We start from the raw sequence: 9,077 nt of genomic DNA, 5'->3' as shown, positions 1-9,077 counted from the left end.
CAGAGAAGGCCCTCCCCCTTGGGGTCGCCAGCCGGCACTGTCTGGCCGACGGTACCCTGAGGAGACCCACTCTGTGAGAGCGTACAGGTCGGTGGGGGGTAATCTGTGGCAGGAGGCGGTCTCGAAGGTAACCAGGTCCGGTGCCATGGAGCGCTTTAAAGATAATAACCATCACCTTGAAGCGCACCCGGAAGGCCACTAAAAGCAAATAAATACATTCTTCAAACATTGTTCCATTGACCTTTTCTTCCTGTTGACAAGAATGAATAAGCTTTCCTGTATTATAGAATAGAATAGGGCTGGAAGGGACCTTGGAGGTCTTCTAGTCCAGCCCCCTGCTCAAGCAGGAAAACCTATACCATTTCAGACAGGTAGCTGTCCAGTCTTTTCTTAAAAACCTTGATGAAACACCTACAACTTCTGAAGGCAAGCTGTTCCACTGGTTAATTGTCCTCACTGTTACTGGTAGGTAGTTTCTCCTTAATTCCAGGTTGTTTCTCTCTTCGGTCAGTTTCCAACCATTGTTTCTTGTCTTGCCCTTTGGTGCTTTGGAGAATAGTTTGATTCCCTCTTCTTCATGGCAGCCCCTCAAATACTGGAATACTGCTATCATGTCGCCCCTGATTCTTCTTTTCTTTAGACTAGCCAAACCTGCAGCTGTTCCTCATATGTTTTAGTCTCCAGGCCTTTGATCATTTTAGTTGCTCTTCTCTGAACTTTTTCCAAGGTTCAACATCTTTTTTTGTAGTATGGTGACCAAAATTGGTTGCAGTATTCCAGGTGTGGTCTCACTAGGGTTTTGTAAAGCAGTACTAATACTTCGTGTGATCTTGATTCTATGCCTCTGTTTATACAACCCAGGATTGTATTAGCTTTTTTGGCTGCTGCTGCACACTGCTGGCTCATAGTCAAGTGATCATCCACTAGGTTGACAAGAATAGACTAGATCGTTATGGTTGACAAGAATAACAAACCTTCCTGTATTATGGTTCTATGTCTGACAGTTACTTATAGAAAGATGGATATATATTATTCTTATTTATTTCAGAAGTATTTCTACAGAAAATGGCTGTTTCAAAGGACAGAACAAGCAAATATATCCAATGCTTTTTACGGCTCAGTGATGGCTTGGACCTTGTTTAATATACACAGAGCAAGGCCTTTTTGTTGCTAATTCTGTTGAACACTTGATTATAACAGCTCTCATCCTAGACTAACTTGTTCATTAAATAACCCAACATAATGTATCGTTTATACATTATCCATCTGCATAGAAACTTCTTATAGAAAGTAATTTCTATACTGTCAGTGTCACGCTTCTGAAAATATTATACTCAAAGCCATTGCATGAATTCTGTGGTCTACCATTAAAAAAAAGGAACAATTATTTTCATCTTGCGTTTGATGAAAGTTAAACATGGGGCTTGTAAAATCTTGTAAAGGATTTAAAAGCGAGCAAACAAATGATAAATACCACCCCAGACATGCAACCTTCATTGAGTCTAAAAATGTGATGTCTTCCTTTTGGATCACTTTCTCTGTCCATATTAAGGCACTGTAGGACTTGGTCTTCTCTTCTTCCCCTTCTTTCATATGTACAATGGCCTCTCTGAAATAAAAACAAACAAATTAGAACAGCCACAAACTTCTGATGGGCAGAAGATGTCTCATCAGATATTAGATGGGAAAAATATCTCCTCCTCCATCCTGCCGCACATCCCTGATGTCAAAAGTAGAAAATCTGCAGTTGCAGAGGATTCCCAAAAATCTGCAATCTGTAATATAAGGACCTTTGAGACAAGTTACTTGATCAATAAATCAATAAAATATGCTGATCAACTGAAAAAGAGAAGCAGATCTCCCAACTCATGCTTGTGATCAAATACGTTTTAGACCTTTTTATGATCTTGTGTTATAGGTTTGTTATTCTTTTCTTATTATTATTAAATTTATAATCATTATTCATATATAAGCATGGAAGGCAATTAATAAGAAGAAAACAAAACTCAATTAGTCAAAATAGCAGAATCAAAACTAAAATCAGGACAACTGAAATCAGTTTAGCCATTAAAAGTTTGGAAAAAGACGTATTTCTACAATTTCCCTACTCCCCACTGAGGAGTGTGTATCCAATATACTACTTCAGAGAACACATTCCACTGCCTGGAAACCTCAGGACAGAAGCCCCTCCCATTTCACAGATCGATCGACTCCTTTAAAGGAGCCTCTTCTGCTGATTTCAGTAAATTTTCCAGATTATGTCAGAGCCAGGAAAAATGAGGTGATTCCATTTTCCATGGAAATATGCTAAAAAAAGAGACTCAGGTTGAGATTTTTTTTTTTAAAAAAAAGTCCTGTTTTAAAAAGTTTTATCTAACAAGGTCAACTAACCTGTTGACAAGCTGTAAATCACGAACTTGGACTTTGTCTGAAGAACTGTTGATCCTCTAAAAGTGTTTTTTTAAAATAAAAAATATGTGATTATTTTTCAATTGAAATCTGATAGTAAAAACAATTTCTTTTAAAAATGGATAGTTAAATCACTATACCCTTACAGCTAAACAAGGAGTACCATGTATATTCCTGAATTTCATCAATTAATTCTTGCCATATGAATTATGAAATCAGCAGCGTGTATATATAACTTAAATGCTAGGGCAGGATATATACATCGACATTAAGCTGACGATGTGTAAAATTGCTATGATAGTTTTCTCTTCTCCATGGATCTTAGGGCCGATTTTTCATCTGCCCACTGTTTAATACCCTCCAAGTGGAGAAGATCATATTAGTCCCCAAGCAATTTAGCTTTATAGGTAAATTCAACCTTTTGCAAGGCAAATGGTTGCCTCCCTTCATGCCAATCTACATGACAATGGTTACAGGTCAACTTCCAAATATTATACCTGTTGAAGCGCCTTCATTTCTACTGCAGCCAACTGGACTTTTCGAGGATTAACTAGCTCAACTGCAAAGGGTCTTCCTATGAACAATGGTGTAATCATGATGGTGGCAATCAAGAAAGGAGGGTGAGAAGAAAACAAATATAAAATTATAAACTAGTTTTCAGATTTAGACATGGGGAAAAAAGGAAATTGACAATTGAAAAAAGTCCATTTTAAACAAACTATATAAAATTATATCAAGATGGAAGTTCACAAAGGGAAAAACTTAGTACATACTTACCTCAAATACCGAAAATTAAAATCAGTTGCACCAGATCAGTTGCAAATGATTAGAACATCATTATAGAGAACCCGGAAGGAACTAGTTTTACTTAAACCTCAAACATTAGTTTAATTTACTCTTTACTTAATTATAGATGCCTAATGGCTGGGGAGGGATTTCAAAGGATCACTAACCAAATGGACATCAATAATTCCACTGTCCAGAAGATCATCTACAAGTGTAAAATATTTCAAACAGCTGCCTACTTGCCCAGGCCAGGCTGCCCCATAAATTCAACCCTACAGCAGAATCCTAGGATTTCATCACAGGAGCTTCAGGTACCTCTTGCTACAATCAATGTCAAAGTGCATGAGATTTCCATTAGAAAGAAATTGCACAAATTAAAACTACATGGGAGGTGTGCCAAGAGAAAGTTTTTGCTGTCCAGAAAAAAAATATATCAGGGCAAGACGAAAGTTTGCTTATAAACACCTAGGCAAAGAGCAGGACTTCTGGAACAATGTGCTCTGGACAAACAAGACAAAAATAATTATGTGGCTACAGGACCACAAAACATGTTTGGCGAATTTTGTTAATTTATTTGTTAACTGAGTAAGTTATTTCACAGTAAAATTTTCATAGTTTTTGTTGTTGTTCAATTACATCACCTTTTGTTGTTGTTCAATTACATAAATAACGTTTAAATGAAGATCTTTTATACATAAATGTTCTTAAGTCGTAAGTTTTCTCATAATGAAATTTCTTTAGAAATGCTATCCACATGATTGCAGTCAATTCCATTTTTCAACAGGAATAGAACAAGAAATGCAAGAAAATATAGCAGATTCTTTGTATTCAGAAATATAAATATTAACAAAACCCTTCAAAATGTTAACTTCTAATTGCTGGACAGAACTTCCAAGTTGCAGTTTCAATGAAAAATACTGATTTTGTTAATCACTTCTACACTGAACAGTGGGCTCCATGGCCTAAGTGGGCTCCATGGCCTAAGTGGCCCCTTCCAACTCCCTTGATCTCAGAAATGGCTTTTTTTTTTTGGCCAAGGGATCATCAATTGGTATCTCCCATTTAGGGTATTTTCAAGTGTTGAACTTACCACTGCCTAATGTTCTCACATCCACATCTTCCCTTCCAGAGGATGAAAAATTAAAACCTTAAAAACAGGAGAAAGAAACATTAACCAAATTTGCTGAGGCACTAATATGAGAGAGATGCAGTTGTCAGAAATAGAACATGAGCTAAAAATCCATATGCAAACCAAGCAATTCAACATGACCTAGACAAATCAGTTTAGCTCTACATTAAACAGATGGTGGGTTACTTGCTTGCACGATTTGTCTGCATTTTTTTCATCAGTGTGTACACAGCTTATTTTAAGTAACGTAAATAAACGTATGTGTGCAAACACTCACTATCTGCTTTGAAGGCAGCCATGAGATGCTCCAAGATCAATTCTTCTACAGATGATTCCATCTTCCTCTCTCCATCTATAATCCAGGGCGTCTGAGGTAGAGTTCTTGAATATTTATTGNAGAAACAGAGAACAGAAAAAATGTGCTACGATATTTATTAACTCTTAGTTCAGCAAACGTATTACAAATAAAAGCATTTTACTAGAAACCAAGAAAGGAAATCACTATCATAAAGTATGTATTAGAAGATCCTTCAAGCATTGCTCCTTAAACTGCTTTTTCCTCGTGCCTTGCGCAGCAAAGGCCCTAGCGTAAGTTTGCTTCGAAAACAGATCTTTCAGCTGGTTGATCTATTGCAGTGTTTCTCAACCTTGACAATTTTAAGGCATGTGGACTTCAACTCCCAGAATTCCACAGCCAGCAATGCTGGCTGTGGAATTCTGGGAGTTGAAGTCCACATGCCTTAAAATTGTCACGGTTGAGAAACACTGATCTATTGTGATATACAGCACATCACATGTTAAGGGTTTTTTTTCTGCTTGATGAAAGTATCAATACTTTGATGAAAAACAACTTTGATGAAAAACAATATTTGTATTTCATCTAATCATTCTGAACCCAGATTATTTTCCAAGATGCTTTTCCAGTGACTTCAACAGAACATATTGTCAACTGAGTATAGTCCTTTCCCAAGAAAAACTGCCAAATATAAATACTACTTCCTAATAACCCATTTTAATCAAAAATAGGCTGTGATTTGAAAAACAAATCCTCATTTGAAGTCAATTTAATATATTCTAATATCAATTTTCTTCAATGCAGATGAATATCACTGAAAAAAAAACATCATTTTTAACACTTTCTCAATGTCTGACTTGTGCTGTACCATCATACTTCCCCGTAGAACAAAACTGTTTATATAATCATATGAGTAGCCTTTTCGTATTAAGCAGAGGGCACAATTGCTCAGTAATCTTTTAAAAAAGGAGTAATCCTTATTAATCTCTACTAAATTTGTTCTCACCAGCCACAAAAATGGCACCATTGTTGCATTGAATGTCAATAGCTGTGCAAGGAGTTTTAGGTGAATGTGGAGGAGATGGATAGTTCCTGTATTAGAGGAGATATAAAGAGCGATTCACTAAATAAAAATTGAAGGAAAAGTTAAACATTGTGCAAAATAAATAGATTGTGCAAAACTTTCTTTAAAATATTTCAAAAACATTTTTATAATGTGAGTAATTTTAAATAGTGCACTATTATATCTAAGAAACAGAAGAAGGCAAAAAATTAATTGATAACTTTGGTAATACAGTACTGAAAATCTGAGCTCATCTACCATAACCAGAGGAACACAAGCCAGCCTGTAGGCTTCTTCAGCAGCATATAATGGATGCACATCACCAAAGCACACTACGCACGCCTTCCCGGCATTTCTGTAGCCTTTCAGAACACCACCGAGCACATCCTTCTCTCTTAATCATTTTTACAAAGATATCTGCAATACATTTACTCTCCCATTACTAAACAGTCTACCCAACCACAGAGACCAATTTTACATTGCCCTACTGATTCAACCCCCTCAAATGAATAAGATTGCCAAACTCTACATAGAGCATGCAAAATCCACTGAATATTACATGTTAACTTGAGCAATCCGTGCTTGACACATGCCTAAATTGCTTTTATGACTCCTGTTGCCCAATTTCACAGCTTTTGTGGCCATGATTTCTCTTTTTTTAAATAACACAGCACAGGTTCTGGTTTTATTTACCATTTTTTGTCCTCATGCCTAACCCATATCATTATTGTCTTGACTGTTTTTAGGCCTACTCTTTTTATGCTAGAATTCTTAATCACGTAGTGTGGTTTTTTTTTTTTTTACTTTATATTGGCTGAATATTGAAATAAAGATACTATAAAAATAGTTTGCAATACTGCTGCCCACTCTTTCTAGTTGTTCATGACCCTCTGATAAGTTTCCACAATTTTACAACTTGGGATCATCTGTAAATCTATTAATAATTCCTTCCACTTCATCTTTTAGGTCTTTTATAAAGATATTGAATATTGCTGACTCAAAGAAAGAGTGCGGGGAAGCCAATCTGATTGCTTCTTTTTAGGATGATGAAGAACCACATAAGAATACCCTTTGGATGCAGCTATCCAACTAGTTGCAAATCTACCAATCCGCAACACTAATTAGCATATATCTGTTTATTCTGTTTGCAAAGCAAATATGAGAAACCTTTCGAAACACTTCACTGACTTCAGGGCACACTACATCAATAGATTTCCTCTACTGTATCACACAATCACTGTCATAAAAATTACAGTCGGCCTTATTTCCTGTTCTTAAAAACCTCATACTGGCTGCTGGTAGAAACACTATTTTCTAAGCATCTGCCAACATGCTGCTTGATTATCTTTCTGTTGTGTGTGAATGTGGGGTGACTTACTTATGAAACTCTTCTTCATCAATCATATCCAAAGCTTTTACCACGGCCATTCTGGTGAAGACAGACTATAGAGAAAAATAAAATATTACTCAAGTTATCAGACACTGCAAACCTTATTCTTTCTACTTTATTTATTTTAGCCAAGTTGGAAGCCATTTTTCAATGGCTTATCTGGTAATATTCCCTTTGTTTGATGCTTCCTTATTTTGTTCTAAGCTTGGTGTTTTATTATAGAAGAAATGTTTTACATTTTTAATAGAGAGTTAGGTTTTACAAATTCTAACTTCAGACTGTTTTGGGTGCCAATCTTACCTGGGAAGTATGTGCCTCCCTGTATTTTATTCATTTTTATTTATTTTTTCCTTCTGTTCAATTGTCTCTGATTCTTGGAGACTGCCAAAATAAGCCTGAGGTTTTTCAGAAATGATTTGCCATTGCCTCTTTCTTAGGACTAAGAGAAAGTGACTGGCCCAAGATCACCAACTGGCTTCATGCCCAAGGTGGGACTAGAACTCATGGTCTCCCAGTTTCTAGCCTGATGTCTTAACCACTACACCAAACTGCCTCTCCTATTTTATATTGGAGTTAACATGATTTATACATAAATATTCTTATTTATTTACGTCATATGACTGCCCATTTTGCAAATTCTGGGCAGTTAAAAAAATTAAAAACTATATAACCCAAATAATGATAAAAGACAAGAATAAATATACTATGGCAACTAAGGAATCTGCAACTAGCAATTGCCTGTTTTTAAAGATACGTATATTAAAAAGTCTAAGCCCGTGGTAAGTACTCTGCATTCTCCAGATGTTTTGAATGGGATCTCATGAAACTTCAGCCAGCAAGGTCAAAATATTTAGAAAGCACCAGAGTGCCTATTATGAGATACAGGTGTTTGGAGCACAAGTATTGGTAACTGTATAAAATTAAAGTTAATTACCTGTTTATTTTTGGCTGGTTTGAAGCAGCTTGGACACACTGAAGCTCTGAATGAAAACAACAAAAATCAGTGAAATATCTTTAAAAAGATGATTATATTTTCTACCAAATAAATAATGAATACAATAATATAATGTTTTATACTTACGTGTGTCAAACCATTTTATTAAGAACAATCGCCAAGGAGATAGATATTTTTAAAACACCTTTTCAATCTCTATCTAGTCAGGCAACTCTTGCTCCTTGGGGCTCCTAAGGCTCCAAGGCCCCTTTCTTTGGCCATGGAACAAAGGACTAATGGAAGGCTCTGCTTCTCTGGCAGAATATCACAGCAAAATTAAGGCCAATCTGAGGAGTTTTATGTTATTGAGCTCCTGCTGACATTTGCCCAAGGATTAAAAGGCTGAAGGGCAGAAGATTCTGATCTCTTCTATTGACCAGGAGATCAAAGGGCTATATTCAAACAAAGTACAAGCTTGAGACAATCAACTCAATTGGAACTGCTTAAATCCCAGTTCAGGCCCTTGCATTTCATTCTTGACAAGAAAAAACTGTTCTTCCCACTTCACTCCCCAGAGGGAAGACATTTAGCAGGTGAAGGGTAGAATGGCTCCAGTAGCATGAGTGAGTAGAGTTACATTCTTATCCTGTCCACTCCACTTTAACGGTCCTCCTGGTACCAGAATCATGGGCAAGAAGGAGCATGTTATTGGAAACAGAGTGAATGGTGATATCTGAGTGCCACTGCTCTGTTTTTATCCTAAGGAATGCAACCCAATCATGGTGACATTATGCAGGGCACCTAGCCCTCAGCAGCAGCCCTATCAGGGAAAACAGCTTGTCTATTAGCTATTTCAAAAAGTAGCTTACTCGAGGTATCTCAGATATTGGAGGGAGAACCTAGAATGTTCACCCATCTGTCTCTGCTCTCATAAAACATTGTTTGTTATATTATTACTTACAGAAAACAGCAATCTTCATCTGTCTCTGGATGAGCAAATACAACACTCACTTCAAACAGGCTCTGAATCACAAAGATAGAAATTAATTTTTAATTGCTACTGGCAATTTG

At 36.5% G+C, this 9,077-nt stretch overlaps 1 protein-coding gene across 1 annotated transcript in view; it reads right to left on the bottom strand.

The window, feature by feature from the left end:
* LOC107300842 (putative tRNA pseudouridine synthase Pus10) overlaps positions 1-9,029 on the bottom strand; it is a gene marked incomplete at its 5' end in the record, with an annotated part of 11,897 nt that extends 2,868 nt beyond the window's left edge. The window contains 9 exons of the mRNA XM_015830131.1: positions 1,492-1,609; positions 2,392-2,447; positions 2,907-2,983; positions 4,286-4,342; positions 4,602-4,722; positions 5,621-5,711; positions 7,061-7,125; positions 8,007-8,052; positions 8,968-9,029. Of these exons, the coding sequence (XP_015685617.1) occupies positions 1,492-1,609; positions 2,392-2,447; positions 2,907-2,983; positions 4,286-4,342; positions 4,602-4,722; positions 5,621-5,711; positions 7,061-7,125; positions 8,007-8,052; positions 8,968-9,029 (693 nt within the window). The remainder of the gene's footprint in view (positions 1-1,491; positions 1,610-2,391; positions 2,448-2,906; positions 2,984-4,285; positions 4,343-4,601; positions 4,723-5,620; positions 5,712-7,060; positions 7,126-8,006; positions 8,053-8,967) is intronic.
* Between the last annotated feature and the right edge of the window lie 48 nt (positions 9,030-9,077).

This window comes from Protobothrops mucrosquamatus, unplaced genomic scaffold (assembly GCF_001527695.2).
Source record: "Protobothrops mucrosquamatus isolate PMUCROS unplaced genomic scaffold, P.Mucros_1.0 scaffold8737, whole genome shotgun sequence".
Lineage (NCBI taxonomy): Eukaryota > Metazoa > Chordata > Lepidosauria > Squamata > Viperidae > Protobothrops > Protobothrops mucrosquamatus.
Note: the sequence above shows the minus strand (reverse complement) of the source record. Positions and strands in the feature narration are given on the sequence as shown.